Raw genomic sequence first — 21,803 nt, 5'->3', positions numbered from 1 at the left:
GGGGCGAGGGGAGGAGGCGGGCCGATGGTGACTGACGCGAGCGCTTGGGAGCCAATGGTCCGTGGGGGGCGTTCCCCCCATTCAGGACTCCTCGCCTGGCTCGCAAGGTATGTTAAACAGCTGCTTTTAATTTGGTCTCCCCAATCTCCGGCGTTTGGGGGGCTAGTTCGCCGGGCGGTCGCTTTGGCCGGTGCGACACAGTGCGGGCGCTGCGGGCCCCGAGACGGAGCTTGGGCAGGCTCGGAGTCCGAGGAAGGCAAGGGGCAGGCCAGGAAGGAGAGCTCTTGGCGCCGCCCGCTCGCCAGTGTTTCCCAGCCGAGGGGGCTCCGTGGGGAGGGGGTCGGCCCGGCCCGGGGTAGCCAGTACGCTGGCCGTGCTACCTAGTTTATTTCACCGAGCAGTCAGTTTCGGTAGGTTGCGGTGGCGGACTGGGTAAGGGGGCGGGCAGGAGAGGATCTCCCTATGCTTCTGAAACGCCTTAAAAAAATTGTAAAGGGGAAAAAAAGAGACTCCGCACACCGACTGGAACCGGACCGGAGCTGCGGCGCGCGGGCTCGGCAGGGGGCAGCGGCCTGGGCCCTCCAAAGCTGAGTGGGTCGAGAGCTTGAGTTCGCGAGCGAGCTGAGGCCCGCAGGTTTCTCCGCTAACCACGCCGGGCGAGTGCGGCAGCCGCCCCGAGGGTTTCGTTTCTATCCGCAAACTTGTCGGAAGGGGCGGTGGGCGCGCTCCGGGGAGGCGCGGGCGCCGCGGGCCCGCGGTTGTTATGGACTCTGGGGGCGGGGAAACGCAGGCCTAGCAGGAGGGGCGGCCGGGGGCGGGGAGGCCACCGGAAAGAGCCCCTCGCGTAGGTAGGTCTAGGCGTTCCGAACTCGTGGGCCGTGGCGGTAGAGCCGGCCTTCGGCCATTGAACCAGCCAGGCCGCGAGCCCGCGCGGAACTCGGCCCGGCGGTGTGGAAAGCTCCAGGAACTCGGCGGCTTCGACCCTTGCTACAGCTGATCCCGCAAACAAGGAGCTGCTTCCCTCCCCGCCCACCCCAAGGCGGCGGGGGCGGGGGCGCGGGCGTGCGAGCGCGCCCACGAGGGGGTGGCTTGAAAGGGGCAGTGAAGGTCGGAAACTGGGAAAATAGTCTCCACGCTCGGACTCGGGAAAAGGAAATGCATCAGCGGGAGGGGAGGGGCGCGCCTGTCAGCAGGGATGGCGGCCGCGGGCTGGGAGGTGGGGCTCCGGCGCGAACCGCTGCCGTCAGTCGGAACGCCTCCGGGCGAGGAGTAGGGGCCCGAGCCCCCAGAGCGCCCGGCCGCTCCAGCATCCACTGCTTGGCCTATCCTGTTTACTACGTATCTACTCCGACGACGGCTTGTGCAACTGGCGCGGAGAACTGGGGGGGCGGAGCTTTTCCTCTGTCTTCCACCCTCTTCGGACTCTTCTAGAGGGCCCGCCTTCTCTTGTCTTCCACTGGTTGGGCGCGACTCCCTTTTATTCTTCTCGGTTATGGATTGGATGACATTCTCCCGAGCTCCGCCTATCGAAGCCGGGCTGGAGTTTAAGTTGCTAGGATTTTTTTCCGTGAAGGGCGGAGGGAGGATTCCTGCGGCTTACGAGAGGCGCAAGGTTCCGCCCCTACTTGTGATTGGTGGGATGTCGTCCCGCCTGCGGCGTAGCGAGCTTAGAGGGGGAAGTCCACCCCTGCCTCCCGCCCCCTTCCCGGGTTGCGTGCGCTGTAGGCACACGTGTGAGACCCGCCTTGCTCCTTCGAACTGTCCTCCCGCCCGGAAGTACCGGACTTGGAGCCTTTGGCGGGGCGGGGCGAGCCGAGAATAACACAATGACCCTCCAAGGCTCGAGATCTAGTAGCCTTTGCGATGAAATTAGGGGTTGAGGGTGTGGAGTGCATTTAGGGGCTCAGAGCTTTGGGTTCTGCAGCGGGTGGTATCTGTCCTGCCGGGCCAAGTACTAAAGTTCTGACTCTGTGGCCTGGCTATTCCTGCGCCCCTTGACTTCCCAAAGATCGCCCTGAGCTCAAGCTTGAGAACGATACGGACGCTGACAGTGTGTTTTCTTACCAGAGTAAGGCAGCCGCTGTCCTTAGTTGGCTTTATCTAAAACTAAGCAATCTAGGATTGGCCTGGATGCCTTAGGCTGGATCCAGGGCAGTTATCCCTTGTTGACAGAGAAGTCAGGAGGCGGGGGGAGGAGGCTCGGTGGCCGAATCCTGCTTGGGTTCGGAGTGGTTCTTGATATGAGGTGGGAGCGCCGTGGTGCACCCAGTCCAGGGAGTGGAGACGACCGAGAGTTAAAGGTAGCCCCTGGTGAGTTCTGCAGAAGTGCCACTCCTTCGAAACCTCCGGGGGATTTGGCCCGGGGTTCGCTTTAGTCGGTATTACTTATTTTTAGAGTTCTGTCCTAGGGCAGGGCTTGGCTCCCGGCAAGGCTGCTCCCATTTGTCGGCTGCTCGTGGGGTTCACAGTTAGCTGCCTTGTCCTTGCGGCTGGAAGCCACCCTTGCAGTCAGGCCCACCTGTTGCCAGCGCTCGCTTCTGCCGTCTCCGCTTTGCGTAGGGAGGACAAGATAGGAGGACCGAGATTCCCTGTGGCCTGCCACTTGTGGACTGGGCCTTTTTGCTGGAGAGCGGGAAACTCTAGTCCCGCCCCCTCCTCTCCTGGCGCTCTGTGAGCGCCCTCCAAAGCAAGGACAGGGTCAGTTCGCTCTATCTGGTGAATAAATAAAAGCAACCTAGGCACTGCAACCACTTTGTGTGTTCGAGGCACTAAAACCTATACAAAGAGGGTCTATGTTCTGCCATTAATACTCGGCCGAGGAGAAGGTGAACAGCCGTTCTTACTATTTTTTGTCCCCAGCTCGAATTGTTATCCTTACTCTGAAGTGTGTGGTGAAGGTTTATGTATACCATGGCCTGTTTGATCTCCTTCCTCAGTTCTTCGAGTCTGAAGATGCCTCCCTGGAAATCGCAAGTGCCTTACGCTTCACGCTCCGCCTTCCGGAGGCTTGCCAGGGCGGTGGCTGTGAGGGACCTGCCTTCATTTTGGTTATCTCCGCCCTTTTAAGACTGCTCATTCAGGTTTAGGGAATGTCGGTGTTAGAAGTGTGCAGAAGGTTGGCAACCCCTGGGGCTACTCTCGGTTTTGGTTTCCAGTCCTTAATTCTGCACTCTACTTACTGATGGGAGTTGTCGGCTGCTCCGGATATTTGTGTTTACGAGGAGGCAGCGTGTGGAAATGTAAATTGTGAAGAGAGAACTGATAGGAAGGATGAGGTTCTCCTTTTCTTTTTCTGTAAGGGGGTCATCCAAGGGTGGTAATGCTGCTACCTTTCCCCTTAAAATCCCAGGGACCGGATCTTGGCTGCTGAGCTTCGCAGCACCTCTTGTTTCGGGCCCTGGAACTCTGCGCTCAGTCTCTAGTGTAAACATTCCACAAAAGGACTGCTAAGGTTCAGCCTCCTCGCGCAGGGCGGAGTCAGCCCCTTCTAGATGGGCGTCCTAGCCAATGGAGGCTTCTACCGGCCGCGAGATCTCCAATCCGATGGTTGGGGGCGGGGCCTGGCCCGGCAGTGTGGTAGGAGGAGCCTTGTCTCACTTACCGACATTTTACCCCACATCGGTTACTTACCTTCCTAGGGCAGCGGGAGAGCCGGGGTAGCCTTCCAATGCGATGACCGGCGAGGGCGGGAGCTGACTTGTTGGGCCTGTAGCTGAGACGGCACAGGGCGGGATATGTGGAGTCCTCCAATGAGACTTGAAGAGCTTCCCTCCTTCACCCAATAGTGTTGCGGCTTGGGGGTGGGATTCAGCAATTCGTCTCCAATAGGCGGGGTTGAGTTAGGGACGCTCCCCGCCAATAGGGGCGTGGAGGAGGCGAGCGGCTCCCCCTCCCCATCCAGCAAGGGGGAAAGGGCGGGCAGTCGGCGGGCAAGGCACAATGATTGGCTAAGCCTTTGACAGGCGGATAATATAGCCTGTGGTGGAGCGAAGTTGAGTCTTTCCTCTGCGGGGCGGGCCGGCGGAGTGGGCGGGATTTCCCGGGTAACAGAGAAGCGGCCGCGGCGGTAGAGGCGGCGGAGACGGTTTCTCCATCTTCCCCCCCTCCCCTTCCCCCCTCGGAGTTTCCCTCCCTCCCTCCCTCCTTCCCAGTCTGGGCACCGGAGCCTGTGACCGCTTCTTTAGCGGAGAGGAGACTGCCAGTTCCCTTCGGCGGGCCTATGCTCCGCGCCGTTCTCGGGCCTCCCTGCTGAGCCCGAGGCTCACGCCGAGAGGGACACGCAGTAAGGAGCGGCCGAAGCAGCTTTGCGGTGAGAACACGCCGGGCCGGGGTCGGGGCGGGGAGCCTGGTGGCGAGTAACGCGGGACTCGAGGGTGTGTATTTTTACGGGGGGGGGGGGCTGACCTCCTCGGCTTCCCGTAGAGCAGCCGGGCGGGAGGTGTGTGGATATGTGCGGTGGGGGGGGGGCGGAGCAGGGTAGCTCCGTGCGGGAGGGGGAGGAGAGCGTAGTCCCGGTGCGCGCGGAGGGGGCGGGCTCTCGCGCCGCCGCTCAGGGGCGGGGTCGGCGCGCGCGTGCGATTGTGGAGAAAGGGGCGGGACCGGCCCTGCGCTGAGTGCTTTCTGCGGTCGACCCCCTCCTGTCCTCCCGGGGTGGGCGGGGCCGCGGCTGGCCATCCGCGCACCGGCCTGTTGGGTTGGGGGACGGGCAGGGGGGTCTTCCGCGTGTGGCTGCGGGGCGAGGCAGGGAGGGGGCGTGAAGTCTGGCTTCCTCCTCCTCGGGATCCGGTTGGCCGGAGGGGACGTACGGAGCGGCGATGCCACGCCCCCGGGCCGTCCTCCCCTCCCCCCGGTTTCCGCCTCCTCGGCAAGTGAGGCGGGGCTCGGGAAAGCCCGCTGTTGGATCTGGCTTGAGAGTCTCGGCGCCTAGATTTGCCCCGCCCTACGTCTCCAGGGGTGGGAGGGGCCCTTGCCGACCAGAGCTGTGGAGGTGTCAGGACTTAACAGTTGTGGCGCCGGCATTGCTTTTTGCCTGGGGCACGGGCCCGGTGCTGGAGCTGTTGTCTCTTCCTTGGTGCTTGCAGTGGGGATCGCACCGCGCAGCTTGGACAGTGGGAGTATGGTCACCACCATTCCTCTCTTCGTTGTAATTATTGGGGCGAACTGCCCAAGGTCCTTTCGTTGAAGTCTGTGGTCGAACGCAGCTTGTGCTGTGACCATGCTTCTACAGCGGTGATGATGGGGGGAGGGACGGAGAATGATCAGAGACTGGAAATGTGGCCGGGGACTGTCCTTCCTGGAGTTCTTTGGATGTTAAATTACCGTGGCTGTACGGGGCGGGGCTTCCTTTGAGCCAATGGGGTGGTGGGTAGTTAAGACTTGGCCACTGTTTTGGTGACTTAGAACTTCAAATCCAGTTAGCCATGAAAAAGGCTGTGGAAGCTTCTGTTCTTCACAAGGCTCAGATGTAGAAAAGGGAGGATCGGATTTACATTTTAAATGTAAATTACAAATGATTTGTTTTTAAAAGATGGTGACATAAAAATAACTGTACAAAATGCTCTAATTCCTTTTACCTTTGCTTTTCTGAATGCTTTCATTATATAGGTGGTTCTGCTGTATGAGCTTAATTTCGCAGAGAAATAAGTTGTAAGTTAGGTAACTATAGGCGTTCCTGAAAAGTTTTCTGGTTTTCTGTAATTGTTAGAACATCTAGACCACTTTCGATTTGATGAAATCTAGTGTCCTGCCCTGTTTTATTGCAGAGAGTAGGTTGAAGTCGAGCACTAGTGTAGCCTGTGTCTGTGTACGAGTGTTCTCCAACCAGTGTGCAGTGGGGAGTTGCCTTAGGGCATTTCAGGTTTAATGAACCGTTTTAATTGAAAATTTTGCTCAGACTTGATACATTCTCTAAAGAGAAATTAAGTGTTTTTGATAGTTTTCATGAGAAAATAAACATTGAATGAGTATGTTTCTTTGTTCAGTAACATCTGAGCAAGTCCTCTGGCTACTTGTCTGAACTGAAGTAAATTCTAGATTTGTACTTTGCTCAGTTGGGACTGAGCTCGGTGCCCTGTGCAAGCAAGACACTTGTGGAGAGAGTAAGTCCCACCTTCTCAGCTAGGGAAGTAGGAGTGGCAACAGTAGCTTTTTAGTTTGATTAATGGTGGCTGTAATAGAATTGGTGTGGAGACTGAAAAACTGGGTATTTTTCCTGATGTTATAAACTGACAAAGATAGCAGAGAATTTACCACTGAGGAAAGTTTTGTCAACACATAATTGTTCCCACCATTTGCAGTGCTGTATGCTGAGAAATGGAATTCTTGCCCTTAAAGAGTATTGCCTATTGGTGCGGCAGCATCACAAGTCCCACACAGGCTTTAAGAATTCAAGTAAGAATCTGGATATACTGTCTTAGGAAAGTTTTCATAAATGCTTCTTATCTGTCCAAATATTAGTATTATATACTATATAGTTTTGTCAGGATTAAAGGCATTTTGTAATTAAGGTTTCACCTGAAGAGTAAGATTTTTTTTCTTTTTTAAGGAAGGAGGTGTGTGGTGATTTGATAAGATTCCTAGCAAAGCATAGTCCTGTTCACATCGTCAGTGCAAACAGACAGGATACTGGGGAGCTGTGTAAGGCGGATGTTAATGGCTGTCAGTTTTAGTTGGGCTGAAAAGATTATGTTCATGACATTCAGTAATTTAGTGCAGGGCTTTAAAAAGCTTTCTCATTCTTCTGGGTAACTCTACCAACAAAGAGTTTGTTAAGCGTTACTTTCTATGTAACACATGAAAAAAAGCATGATAGCTACATGTTTTTTCAAAGTACACCGTCTGTCTCCTTTAATAATAACTCAAGATTTATTGAGCCCTTACTATGTCCCAAGCACTGAGGTAGGCACTGTACATTTGTTAATCCATTTAATTTTCATGACAATCCTATATAGTGGGGACTATGAAATCCACGTTTCAAAGATGAATGGCACAGAGAGGTTAGACATACAGTAAGTGGCCAAGCCAGGACCTGAAGCCAGGCATTCTGCTCCCAGAGTCTGTATGCTCTTAACTCTACACTTCGGCTGCCTCTGGTCTAAGGATGCTAAACAGAAGGAACAGTGTGCTTTTTAAAATTTGTGGTAAAAAGATACACACACACCATAAAATTTACCATCTATACCACTTTTAAATGTACAGTTCAGTGGCTTTAAGGACATTCACATAGCTGTGCACTGCCATCCATCTCCAGAACTTTTTCATCTTCCTAAACTATACCAACTAAACAATACCAAATCACCCCCAGCCCCTGGCAACCACTATTCTACTTTCTGTCTCTGTGAGTGTGATTACATCATGGAAATGGAATCATACAATAATTGTCAGTTGTGTCTGGCTTATTTCACTTAGAACAATGTCTTCAAGATTTATCCATGTTGTCGTATGTGTCAGAATTACCTTTTAAATGGTCAGTAATGTTCCATTGTATGTATATACCACATTTTGATTATTTAGTCATATGTTGGTGGATATTTGGGTTGTTTCCACCTCTTGGCTATTGTGAATAATGCTGTTTTTGTGAATTTAATAATGAACGTGGGTGTATAAATATCTCTTCAAGTACCTGCTTTCTTCTGGGTATATACCCAGAAGTGGAATTACTGGATCATATGGTAATTCTTTCTTTAACTTTTTTGAGGAACCAGCAGTATGATTTTTGAAAGCAGCTTTGAGGGAAACGATTGGGACTCAAATTCTTAAGGTGAATTGAATCAACACCCATTTATTGACTACTTTCTTGTATAGCTCTGCGCTGACACAGGAAGAATCTTTGTCCTCTAGAATTTTACATTGTTAGAAGGAAAGGCAGTATACACATTGATGGTTTTACTACACAGTGTTGGTTGAATGCCATTAAGAGTCAAGTACAAATAGCTGTGAGGAATTCAGAGAAGGGAGAGCCCACCTTTGGGTGGAGGAGGAGGGGACATGGAGTGAGCAACGCGAAGTCTGAAATCATAGATCCAGTTGAAGCGAGTTGTTAAATGACTTCGGACATCTCATTCAAGGTACCCTCCATGCTTTGAAATGTGAAAAGGGATGGCATCATGTTGAAATTGGCAAGTGGATTGTAGTCTCTCTTCCAGAGTTTGTGAATCCTGCTTCTACTGCTTTGGAAGTTAGAATCACAATGAAGAAATTATGGAATTGGCATATACAATAGTACCTTGGTTTTTTAACATCTCCATTGACGAACATTTCGGTTTACATACACTGTAAACCTGGAAGTAAATGCTTTGGTTTTCAAACACGCCTCAGAAGTCAAACATGTCCCACGGCTTCTGCTGAGTACAAGATCCTGAGGCCAAGCTGTCGGCTGTTTTCGAATGTTTCAGGCTGTTTTTGAACGTTTCGGAACTCGAACGGTCTTCTACGTTTGAAAACCGAGGTACCACTGTATAGTTACTGTTACCCTGTCAAGCTCAAGATGTATTATTAATATGGTCAACTACTTTCTAGTACCTCTTTTCCTTCACGTGGGTTTATGTTTCTGCTGCTTTAACAAGTGAATAGTAGAAGTAATATCTTAGGATTTTTATCTTTTTCTTGTTACAGTTTAAGTAAATAATTCTGGATGTTTGTTTTTTGTTGAGGTTAAGGTCAAATAATGAAACCCCTCATACTTGGGTAGTCTGTGAATCAGGATTCTGTCATTATTAAATTATATGCTTTCCAAATATTTCAAGGAATTTTGTTTTCCTGACTGACAGTTTTTTTAAAGTGTGAATTCTAATTGTCATTAGACGATTATCTAACAGTCTTTTAACGACACATTTAAAAAAAGCAAAACCTTGCCTTTTTTAATTATGTAACTTTCTTTTTGAGTCTCTATTTAAAAGCCATCCCCACTGAAAATTGTTGTCAGTTACGACCAAACGCATGGAGGTTTTGTGCTCACACTGGCAGGACAGCTGCCTGACGCTGGTTTTTCTCCAGGAGTGCTCCCCGGTGGCGCACAGTCTTTCTGGACCGAGACTTAACTTGTCTTGATAGTGACAGTGCTGGGACACAGTAGGTGATAAATACTTTACAACGTGAATCTAATGACATTATAAAGTTTGCTAACTAGAGCCTACCTCTGTTTAGTTGCAATTGGCTTCAAAGTTAGTTAGGCATTTATTGGGAGCGATTTCTAACTTACCCATCTCTTTTTTTGCCCCTCCCTTTTTTTGCTCTTCTACTCCCCATCCCCATCTGGTGTGTATGTCTGCATGTCATTCGTATTTACCAGCGTCTTGGCAGTAGACACTGCTCAGTCCTGCTGGTACGCTCCAAGGCTCGGCTGGCCACTCGCAGGGTGTGGAAGCATAGACAGGTCCACAGCCCCTTTCCTGCAACTCTGAAATGCAAGAATTTTTGTTGGTTGGTTGGTAAGTTTGGTTTCACAGCTAATTTAGGGACGCAACCTGGTCTAGGCCTGTCCCTGTTTGTACAAAAATGTGAATGCACTTGATTTTGGAGAGCTACCCTAGCCACTAGGATTTTGGATTTCCTAAAATCCAAACCGCTGATGACTCTCAAATTTCTGTGTCTGAGACCTCTCTCTCGTGTACTATAGGCTAACATAGCGGGGGGGGGGCATCTTATTTCCTCTCAGATACCTGCTCGGCATCTTGGACATCGGACTTTCTGTCTTTTTCATATGTGGTCTGTTGGCAAATCCTATTTACTCTGTATTCAAAGACCACGTCACTTCCCAGTGGCTTTCTGTTTCCGTCTGAGTATTAAGGCAGAGTCCTTATTATGACTGATGAGAACAAGCCACTATCCACAACCCCATTACCTCTCTGACTTCATTTCCTAGTCGCCCCTCTTTCCTCCATTCTGCTGTAGCTACCCAACCTTCCTGCTGTCCTTGGGAAATACGCAGCTCATGTGTGCGCAGGTCACTGCGTTGGCTGCCCCTCTGCCTGTAATGCTTCCACTGCTGTTTTCCATGTGGCTAGCTCTTTACTTCCTTTACTCAGAAATTACCTTGTCAATGAGGTATTCTTTGGTCACTCTTATCTAAAATTTCAAAAACGTTCTCTGCTTTTTCCTTAACACTTGTCTGACTGCTTTATCATCTTATTGTCTGTTTCTCCCACTAAAATGTAAACTTCGTGAAGGAGGAGGTTTTAGTTTTGTTTACTACTGTAGCCCCAGCTCCTGGAACAATGCCTGGCACCTAGTGTACCGTGTTTCCCCGAAAATAAGACCTGGCCGGACAGTCAGTTCTAATGCATCTTTTGGAGCAAAAATTAACATAAGACCTGGTATTATATTATATTATAGACCCCGTCTTATAGTAAAATAAAACCGGGTCTTATATTAATTTTTGCTCCAAAAGACGCATTAGAGCTGATGGTCTGGCTAGGTCTTATTTTCGGGGAAACACTGTATGTGCTCAGTAAATATTAGAAGATGCATGCATGCGGGAATGAATGATTTGGTTTCCACCACAGACAAGGCAGTGTGCTAAGCACAGTGGAGGATACAAAGATGGTTAAAGGTGTGTGTGCCCGTGTCGGTGTAGGGGCAGAAATACAGCTCATAGGACAAAGGCAGTATGAGGTGAGTGACACATCTCCATATCCTTTACTTCTCGAGTCCTATTCTTTATAATGCTTTCTTTGTAGCTTTAGCTAGCATATCTTCTGTTGTACTTAATCTGTTGCTTTATACCATTCTCAGTTAATTTATAGACATCGTACAAACTAAATGTTAAGTGTCCTTCAGAATAGCGATGCACAATGATTTCCTTCTTTTATATTCTGTGATTCTTAAATATTTTTTAACTTTTCATTTTGAAATTATTTTAGACTTCAAAAAAGGTTTCCCAAATGCATTTTAAAAAACTATATAATACAATGATCTAAATCATAATGTTAACATTAATACAATTAATACCCTTTGAATTGAACCAAACAGTTTCCTGTTCATTTTCTACTTGTGACATCAATGTCAATTGGACCCAATTTTAGTTTTTGAGTTTCTTTTTGAGCAGTACTACTTGTAAAGATTTATATTTCGTGATTCTTATTCTTTATTGTAGGTCTTCGAAAGAACAGAAAATTTACTTTTCTTTTTAATGGAATAAACTCATTTTAGTTGTTATTTGTACATCTGAGCTATATTATGGGATCTTAATGATCTGAGTTTTCCAGTATCTTGAAACATTTTGGTATTTCATCATCCTAGGAATTATTTCATCGTTGCTCATCAATTATTCCCAACCATGCTAAAAACAACTAAAATAATAATAAAATGGAAGAATGATGGAATTGCCTATGAGTATGGTGCAGCAGTAAAATAAATCATCACTGTTACTCTTCGGTTTTCTTACTGCCTTGCCCAAAGCATTATAGCATCTTTCAAGAAAGTATAAAAGAAGTTGGGAGATAACCATCTTAAACATTATGTAAGATGTTAACATTTAACATCTGGATGAAGATTATGTGGCAGTTCTTTATACTATCATAACTTTTAAAGCTTTACATTGAGCATATTTGGTAATCCATAGTATTTATTTTCCTCCTATAATAGCAAAGAGAAGAAAACTAACAGGAATGCACTTCACAATTATTAGAGGAACTAGTAGATGAATGCAGTGCCGCAGACAGCTGTACTCTAGACTGTAATGATGCTGGTACAAGTGACTGCGTAAGCCAAGTTGCAGATTTTGAGTCTTCAGATGACAATATCTTAGATGAATTTTCTTAAACTGAAGAACTTAGGAGTGCACAGCGTATTTGAGGGAAAAAGGAAAAATGGTGTTCTCATGTTTCTTCATGAATCACTCATCCAGGTAGTCATTTAATGGGAAGGACTTCAGAATGTAATACTTCCACCGAAAATCAAAAAACATTCCAATTTACTAAAAGGATGTACAGTAGTATTTTTTTGTCTTTTAAGATGTTTGTGTACCACAACTTACTTGGTGTGGTTTTAAATGGACACTGCTGTGTGTACCAAGGTTATTGGAAGGAAACATGGTGTAGAAATGAAAAGTCATTGGATTGATTGTTCCAGTTGGTATTTACTAGTCTGAAACTTAGAACACTTGCAGTTACAGAGCAAGGAAAAGGATTGTCCTCTCTTTTACCAAATTAAGAACTGAGTTTTTAAAGTGTTGTGTTTGATGATGCAAGGGGGGAGAAAAAGACACCACAGTGATGATAAACTGGAACTTTTATAGAGATGTACCTGAAATCTGGAATCAGAATTTACAAAATGGCTGTGTTCCAAGTTCATGCATCACAGTTGATGACTAGTCAGTTGCATTTTAATGAATATTGCCTATATTGGGTATTTATATTTTCAAAACCAGGAAAACATGGAAAAATAATTCGGATTTGCTGTTTAAATTGTTACTAACATTTTTTTTAAACTTTATTTATTTAAGTGTGTTTTTCCAGGACCCATCAGCTCCAAGTCAAGTAGTTGTTTCCATCTAGTTGTGGAGGGTGCAGCTCACACAGGCCCATGGGGGGATTAAACACGCAACCTTGTTGTTAAGAGCACTGCACTCTAACCAACTGAGCTAACTGGCCACTCCCTGTTACTCACATTTTTATAAAGTTGTTTTTCACCCAAGTGGTAAATGATAGTAAGTTTTTTTGGTATGCTGAGGGTTAAAGGTGAATCATGTCATAAAGAAAGCGGTGATGTCTTTTACACAACCAAGATGATTCTCCTGAGCCACCTTGGTAAAAATTGTCACACACTATGAAATAACCGCCAAAGCTCACAAAAGGTACATTCCAAATGGGGTTATCATATTATATCGAGGTTTCTCATCCTTGGCACTATTCAGTATTTTGGGCTGAATACTTCGTTGTAGGTGGCTGTCCTGTGTATTATAGGAAGTTATCTATTCATAAACTGCCAGTAGCACCCCTCCCCCCAATTGTGATAACCAAAAGTGTGTTCTGACATTGCCACATGTGCCTCAGTGGGGCAAAATCTCCCTGGTAAAGGACCATCTCATTGAAAGGATGCAAAACTGAGTTCAGGGGAGGCTTGGGTATTAGATCTTGTGGTGTTTTGAGACGAAAGCTTTGTTAATTTTGTTGATCTGTTATTCTAAGTAATATGGGAAATGTAAATAGATTGACTTTTTAATTTATTTTGGAATAGTTTTCATTTTCGAGCAGAGTTAAATCCAGAAGTGGCGTTTGGGACAGGTTTTGAAGTAGATTATGGTGGGCAGTTGCACTGGGCTGAAGTAATAGCATTCACTTCATACTTTGACAGATTTTCTTAGCTTCTGAAGAGAAGTTTTCCAATTTTTCGAGAGTATTCATTGAAGTAAACTAAACAGGACACATCTTAGGTGATGCTGACCACCACCAGTAAGAGAATAGTTTCAGAGGATTTTTTTATTATATAAAGGAATTTAAAAATGTGTCTAATTCAGGATGATCTCGATACATAATTAAGAGGCACTAAAGGGTCAACCATAAATTAAATACATTTCAAAAAGAGTGCAGAGGGCCACTGGATGTTTCAGTTGATTAGAGCACAAGCTCTTAACAGGGTCGCCAGTTCAATTCCCACATGTGCCAGTGACCTGCGCCCTCCACTACTAGATTGAAAACAACAAGCTGCCGCTGAGCTTCCAGAGGGGCGACCGGATGGCTGAGTTGTTTAGAGGGCGAGCTCTCAACAACAAGGTTGCCAGTTCAATTCCTGCATGGGATGGTGGGCTGCGCCCCCTGCAACTAGATTGAAGGACAAGGACTTGACTTGGAGCTGGTGGGCCCTGGAAAAACACTGTTCCCCAATATTCCCCAATAAAAAAAAGAAAGTACAGTATTGCATACTTAAAAGCATCCAGAATAGAGTAGTTTGTTTCGTACACTGTATTACTCTGAGCTTATCTTGACTAAAATAATTCTGTTGTCTCCATTTAAGCCAATTTGTGCAATTTAAGTGAAAAGATAAGATTCTTTAAAGTTCAATTTTCTGTTTGGATTTTAATAATCATGGGGAAATGTCTGGATTTCCAGGAGGGAAACTTTTTATTAAAGACATTTTAGGTTGTAGAACTAGCAAATTGGTTTTTTTTTTTTTTTTATTCTGAAAGGGTTATCTTTTACCCCTGCCCTTCCAACATTTGTCTGAAAGCTTTCACATTCACTCCCCAGCTCTGCCCTGGAAGATTCCCCTGCAGTTTCAGAATTGCCCTGCTCTGCTTGCTTTATTTGGGCATTTTGATGCCTTTGCATGATGATTGGAAGCTGTTCCCACCTTTTTGTTATCACACATGGCCAGGTGACTTTTTTAGTGTTCTGCCGACATTGTTCACATTAGTCTTTCTCACTAGTTTCCATCCCTCCAAATCCCTCAAAGTGCTTTTTTTTTTTTTTTTTTTTTTTCTAATTCTGTCTTCACAGACAACAGTTCTGATAGCAGTGTAAGCTCCAAATCTGAAACAGTTGGAGACTATAGGGGGATGTGAAAATCATTTCAGCTGAAGCAGAGCTTGGAAGTAGCTTTGTGTCTGACTTGCGGCTCCATCATCTGGTATTGGAATATAGTCAAGAATTAACACTGTACCTCTGCAAGCAGGATGCTATAGTCTGTCCAATATTTCTACTCCAGATTGGTCATGTCCTCCAGGGAGAAAGAATCTAGTCTCTTGATCCTTTAGCTAGCTATGTGACCTTAAAGAAGTGACTTAATATCTTTGCGTATCAGTTGCCCTCTAAATAGGAGGGTGGGCCCATCTGACAGGACAGTTGTGAGGGGCACACCTGCTGCTAACAGACCTGTTTGGAAGACGTGGTTGTTGTGGAGCAGGATATTGGTCCTGGTCAGTGCTAGAGCGCCCACTCCAAGCACAGAGCCTGGCACTTGGAGACACTGGGGAATTAGTATGTGGGACAGATGAATGGGCAAAGATTGTAAATAGCTATCACCTGAAAATCTGCAGTTACTGTAATATTTTAATTTCATCCTGTATACCCCCATGCCCCAACTCATCCCTAATTTTCAAGATACAGCTAAACATTTACCTTCTCTAGAGTTTTCCCCAACGTACACATTTCTGCTCCTTTCCAAATTTGTAATACTTACTTGTACCACTCATGAACTGATTTATATTGTTAGCTTTCCTCCCAAGATTTTAAGAAAATCTTCAAATATACAGAAGAGTTGATAGAATTTTATAGTGGGCACCCATATACACCACCTAGATTTTTCCATTACCATTTTTACATTACTTACCTATTCCTCCATCTATTAATCCAAACTAATTTCTTCATGTATTTCAAAGTGAATTTCAGGCATTAGTACACTTTTACCTGAGTATTTAAGCATGCATATCCTTATCTAGAGTTCATTATTTGTTTATAGCTTTTTCCTGTTGATGCAAAATTTACATAAAATGAAATGCACAAATCTTGAGAGTCCATTGAGTGTTTATCACATTGTAGCTTGTTCTTTTCACTAAGGAGCACTTTCCTTGTAGATGAACCCTAGTCTTTCTAATTGCTACATGGTTTTTCTGATATGGCTGTATTGAGTTTATTTAGCTATCTATGGACATTTATGCACTTTTCTGCAAGAAACATATTTGGCAGATATGTGGGATAGAGACCTAGAAGTAGAATTGCTGGGTTAAAGGGCATGCACATTTTGAATGTAATTTAAAATTTTAATACATTCCTGCAAGTTGCCAACCAAATAGTCTACACCAATTAAAACTTCCACCGACAGTGTTTCCCTACACACACACCTAGGGTTTCCAGGCGGGAATTCCCGCCCATTCTCAGGGATTTTTTTCGTTTTCTCGTTACCGAATCCCAAAAAAAGTTGGTCAGGAAGTCGGGAAAATCGGCTCCTTGAAACCAGTAATACCCACATTGGAAAATAAACATACTACTCACAGTGTATCTCTTAGACATTTTTCCTATTTATTGGTAGGGTTTCCTGGTGGGAATTCCCACCCATTCTTGGGAATCCCCCCGCTTTCCTCATTCCCGAATCCCGAGAAAAATTGGTCGGGAAATCGGGAAAGTCTGCTCCTTGAACCCAGGTGTTTAGTAGTATTGGCCGTCACTTTGTGGGAACGATTCATTGAGGAGAACAGGAAACAGTTTATATCTTGGTGTTCGGGAATGGGGAAGTGAAAAAAATTCCTAAGAACGGGCGGGAATTCCCACCTGGAAACCCTACCCTCACCCACACTGAATGTCATCATTCTCTGTTAGCCAGTTGCTTTGGGTATCATTTTACTTTGTATTTCTTTGATTAGTAGTAAGGCTGTATGGGGTCTTCTCAACTAGTTTCTAAGCTTTTATTGGGCAAGGACCAAGGTCATCTCCCACCCTCATATCTGCTCACTGAACATTTGTTGAGCGAATGAATGCAGCCAAAGCATTCCTGCTTCATTGGCTTGAGGCTGCAGAAGGATGAGTGAGCTGAGTGCGTGAGAGGGTAAAGCTGCAGTTGCTTGAGCGTATATGCCTTCAAAAAGTGAAGGAACTCTTCCTTCTGCCTTCATTTCTTCTGTGAGGAGGTAGGATAGTGAGGAGGTTAAGAATCCAGGTTCCGGAGGTAGATTTCCTGGATTCTATCCCAGCTTTGCCTGTTAGCTGTACAACCTTGGGCAGTTCACTTAATGTTTGTGTTGCAGTTTCCTCATTTATAAAATAGAGAAGAACAGCACATTGTTGTGGGGGATTAAATTAAGATTTGTAGATTGTATAGAATGGTACTTGGCACTCAATATTGCTAACTATATTGTCAGGCTAACTATTATGTGTTCTTTCCCTTCTGTGTACACAGTACTTGAGTGTCTGTGACGTTTGAGGACGGTGGAGATGCAGACAGATTTGGAAAGGACTGTACCTTGAAGATACTTACAGACCTGAGGCTTATTAGGGAAGTGGGAAGACATTTGACAGGACTGGAGAATAGGGTGGAGACTAGAAGGGGATAATTGGTAAGTTAAATTATCCCCCAGTCAGTAAGGGAAAATTTTGTAGGCAAAACTAAGGAATTTGAATTGCTGTTTGAAGTAATTGGAAGGAAGCCACTGATGAATTTACGACTAGAGTGTATTTGCATTTGAGGCTGACCATTTGGAAAGCAGCCTGGAAGGTAGACTAGACTGGAGAGAGGCTGAAGGGTGTTGGCACCAATTGGGGTAAGGGGTGATGAGGTCCTGAAATAAGGCAGTGACTGTATGGCTGGAGAAGCAGCAGTTGATTTGAGAACCATTTAGGAAATAGAATTAAGAGTGATGATTGTTAAAGGAGTAAAGTGTGGCTCAGAGAAAGTAGACCCTGGGCTGCCTCTTCAGTGTCTTAGAGATGGTCTGGAAGGCAAACTCTTTAGAGGCAAATGAAATTAAATACTTTATAAAATCACAATCATTTTATAAAGAAATTTCAACAGCAAAACAGTAGGACATGATCTCAGACTCAGTACTTTACTACTTAACCCACGAAAAACTTAACCATAGTCCTCCCCATCTCTTTCTTTTCCATTTTCCTATAGACTGGTCCATAAACCAGCGTTTGGGAATCACTAATGTAATCTAATCACCTCCTTTTTGAGGTCAGGAAACAGGACCAAAGTCTTTGAGTCAAGAGTTTGGGCTAGAATCTAGGTCTTGTCAGGTACTCGGGTCTTTTTTCCCATAGTCCTATGCTGGGCTTTTTTGAGCTAAATTTGGTTTTTCATTTATGAAGTATTGACTTTGCTTTTGGTTACAGAGATTAATCTCAGGTGAGTTGAAGGATCTAGGTTTCAAACAAACAGAGCCCAAGACCAAACTATGGTCTGGATCATCAGTGTACGGAGAAGTGGCAGCCAAAAGGTTTTTATACTGCAGAAGTCTAGGAAAACAAATTGAGACATTTAAATTACATGTTTCCCTGAAAATGAGACTTAACCAGACCATCAACTCTAATGCGCCTTTTGGGGCAAAAATTAATATAAGACCCGGTCTGATGGTCTGGTTAGGTCTTATTTCCGGGGAAACACAGTATTTCCCCTCAGCAGCTGTCAGCACTGTTTTCAGCTCCAGTTAGCTGAGTTCAACATATATCACACATGAATTTGGGAGACGTAGTCTTTTGATAACAAAGTTAGGGCCAACAGCAAGAGACTATTTGTGGTTTGAGATTTACAAGAAGTATTAGAGATGACCAGCTTGCACAGGAAGCATCTGTCCTGCCGAGTCAAGGTAAACGGAGGTGTGAGAAAAATCCAAGAGCCTACTTGAAGGCTGAGGATTAGTGCGACAAGCAGGGCAGGAATGGTGGGGGGAGAACAAGAGGTACGCGGCCTTGGGGGGCTTGTGAGAACTGCTTCACCTTCAGGAAGGAAGAAAAGAGGGGTGGGTAACTTAGAAATTAGGTAAAGGCATTTTTGTTTTCCATTTACAGAAAGAGCTTTGCTTCAGATGGCGGGGTAATGACTTGTGAGATCTCCTACTATTACTGTGTTTTTTATCTTCTTACCACAGGAGTGGTGTCTTTTTAAGATATTTTTTGTGACTGAAAAAGTGGTCGGGTTTGGCCCCATTTTGTCTTTGGATGGTTGGAGCTTTTTTATTGATATGCTTGCATTAGTGCTGGTGCTGGTGTTGCAATAGCTCTGAAGAGACGCAGCCAGCTTCCCAGCCAGTGTGTAGCTGGGACACTTTTTGTGTCCTACAGGAAAGAATGTGTCCCCACAGAGTGATTAGCTACCTGAGGGATACTGGAATCACCTTAGTATCCAAGAATGTTAGCATCAGAAGAAACCTTAGAAATGATCTGTTGCATCCTAGGTTATATAAACATCTAATCACTGTGTTGTACACCTGAAGCTGATATAATAATTGTATGTCAACTGTGGTTAAAAATCAAAAACTATTTTTAAAAAACTACCTACTCCAACCTTTTTATTTTATAGTTGGAGAAACAGACTCACATGGCTTGAGGAACTTTTGGAAATGTACATGGCTTCTTAAGTTGGCAAGTCTAGAATCATTGTCCTCCTACTCCTGGCCCCGTGCTCTTTCAGTGATGCCATTTAATTGTTGAAGCAGTGGATATTTTAAATTAGACCACAATTAGAGTACAGATTTTGAGAGGAGTCAGGAAGAAGCACTTAAATGTTTTTGTAACATGTGGCTATCTAATTAATGGTAGGAATGATGGCATTTGAGGAGAAAAGTAGAGAATAAAGACAGGTGTTATTTGTGTGTTTTTTAACAGGGGGTTATGTTTCAGTTCTACTGAAGTACAGATTAATTAAATGTGTTATTTAAATGTCTTTCAATGATGAGAACCTGCCCATTGGGGTCGGGGTGCGCACACAAGCACTTACACTGCCCCGCGGTCGCCTCTAGGGGGAAGCAGGCTGTCGGTTCCAGGAGTTGAGCTCATACTAAATTTGGGTGACGGGTCCTAAGTTGCACACGTCGTCCTGGAGCACGACTGGGTTTGCATGTTGTTGCTTGTGGTTTCTGCAGGTTGTGCAGTGCATCCCTGAGCATGAGCGCAGAATGAAGCGCCGTTTGGATGACCAGGAGTCACCGGTGTACGCAGCCCAGCAGCGTCGGCTCCCTGGCAGCACAGAGGCCTTTCCTCACCAGCACCGGGTGCTGGCCCCCGCCCCTCCTGTGTATGAGGCCGTGTCCGACACCATGCAGTCAGCCGCTGGGATCCAGTACTCTGTCACTCCCAGCTATCAGGTAACGCTGGAGCCACCGGGCCACTCGCGTGAGGGCGGCCGCGCCTCGTGGCTGGTGGTTTCCTCCAACGGGAACATGTTTTATTAAGCATTCGGTGAGATGTAAAAGGTATCTAGGAAATATGTGTAAGGTGTGAAAAATAAGGAAAACTGTGTGCACTTGTGTACTCAACATCGAAGTTTTTTTAAAAGAAGAATGTTGTCACGACCTTTGACATTCACTGGATTCCTCCTTCCTGGTCCCATTTCCTTTTCCCTTACTTCAGAGGTAGCTGCTAATTTGAATTTTGTGTTTATCATTTCCCTGATGGACTTTATTTTTTTAATTCATTTTGTTTATATCTCTCGACAATAGAATTGGTTAGTTTGGGTACTTTTGAACGTTATTATATAAATTAAAACGTATATTTTTTTTCTTTACTCACTTTTTTCCCCACTCAGTGTGGTTCCCAAGATTTAGCCATATTTTTGTGTGTAACTGAGTCATTTTCACTCTGTTATGAATTATATGAGTATATCAAATTTATTTATTCTTGTGTTGGTGAATAGTCCAGGCTTACGATGTTATAAAGGTCTACTCTGAACAATGGTAGGTGGTTCTCCTAGTGCAGTGGCACTCGCAGTGACAATCCATGACAAAATAAGCTTGCACCAGAATCTAAATGGGGCGCACTGCTTTTATCAAGAGACGCTTGACTGGGGAAAATGGCAGCTGAATTAAAGAGTAGCTTATTAGTAAAGTGGTTGCGGTACGTTCTGGTGCAAACTCCTTATCTTCTTGCCAGACCCCTTGGCAGGTTTGAAGGCACATGAAGAAGAGTAGCTCGAGTCCTAGAGGGACTGCTGGTGTGCAGGGCGTGCGCATCTTCACCTTACAGGTGATGTCAGATGCTTTTCAAAGTTGGGCCAGCTTGCATTTCCACCAGTATTGTATGTTCCTATCATTCCACATCCTGACCAACGCTGGTCACTGATCTCTTGTCTGTTCACTCTGTTTTGTAAAAAAGGAAGAAATTTAAATTTTTTGCCCTTTTTAATTATGAAAGTAAATGTCACCATTTTCAAAAAATGATATGATTACTTTTTCCTTTGACCCCCTCAGACTATCCCACTGGTACATTCCCTGGGTATCCAAAATTTTTATGCATATACAGTATTTCTGTATTTACCTGCCTAACTAGATACACTTCTCTTTTTACACAATTTGGGTCATACAGTATATACTGTTGTTTGCACTTTTCACTTAATATATAGTAGACAGCTTTCCACTTGAATATATATATATATAGAGAGAGACAAGTAATTTTTTAAAAAGTGCGGCAACCTAACTTGTTAATGACTTTAAAAAGGTATCACTGGTACTGGGAATATAGATTGGTATAATTTTTCTTGAGAGCAGCTTTACAGTTTGTGTCTGGTTCTTTAGTTATTATAAGAGAAAACAATCAAAGAAGTAGGATAAAGTGATTCCTTAGGTGTCCCTCTTCCTCAGGAATTGTCACTTTTGAAGCAGGGTAATGCCTTCATGTGGGGCTGGGGCAGCAGTCAGGACTGCTCCCGGTCACATCTTTAAGTCAGGGCTTGGAAGAAGGAAAACTTGCTTGTTTTCCTTGGTTATTTTATCTGAACAGGTTCGTGATTATTTCCTACACTGAGGGTAAGTTACATCTGTTCCTATACTAGAAACTGGTTCAAACAAACCAGCCATCGCAAATAATTAAAACTCCAACTAAGTCTTGTAAAAACCTGTCCAGTATATGCATGTTAGAATTAGAAGCTCAGAATAATAGCACTTCTTGTGAGAGATACATTAGAGCTTTTGGAATTGTCTAAATTTCTTTTTACCTCTAATGTGTATTGTATTATTTCTGTAGATTTGTAAGTAGTCGTTTTATTTCCCCCTTGCCCAGGGGTCTACCCAGGGTAATCCTTACAAATTTGTGGGGACTTGAAAAAAACTTATCTTCTCTTGTGTTGTAGTACACAACTTACATTGTTTGGAGGAAGTTTCATGTTATTTATTCTCCTTGTTTTGGAGATGTGGCAAATCAAGTATACTTGTCCTTAGTTGT

General features: G+C 45.1%; 1 protein-coding gene across 3 annotated transcripts in view; it reads left to right on the top strand.

Moving 5' to 3' along the window:
* The window catches only part of SIN3A (SIN3 transcription regulator family member A), a 63,880-nt gene continuing 42,077 nt past the window's right edge, over positions 1-21,803 (top strand). The window contains exons 1-2 of one of the 3 annotated variants that reach the window (XM_019750986.2): positions 1-107; positions 19,511-19,732. In XM_019750986.2, coding sequence (XP_019606545.1) covers positions 19,544-19,732 — 189 coding nt within the window. In that variant the 5' untranslated portion in view covers positions 1-107; positions 19,511-19,543. Of the gene's footprint in view, positions 108-4,046; positions 4,310-16,962; positions 16,988-19,510; positions 19,733-21,803 lie in introns of those variants that run through there. The other 2 variants (XM_074328298.1, XM_019750985.2) reach the window with 2 other exon arrangements.

Source organism: Rhinolophus sinicus, linkage group LG03 (assembly GCF_036562045.2).
Source record: "Rhinolophus sinicus isolate RSC01 linkage group LG03, ASM3656204v1, whole genome shotgun sequence".
Taxonomy (NCBI): Eukaryota; Metazoa; Chordata; class Mammalia; order Chiroptera; family Rhinolophidae; genus Rhinolophus; species Rhinolophus sinicus.
Note: the sequence above shows the minus strand (reverse complement) of the source record. Positions and strands in the feature narration are given on the sequence as shown.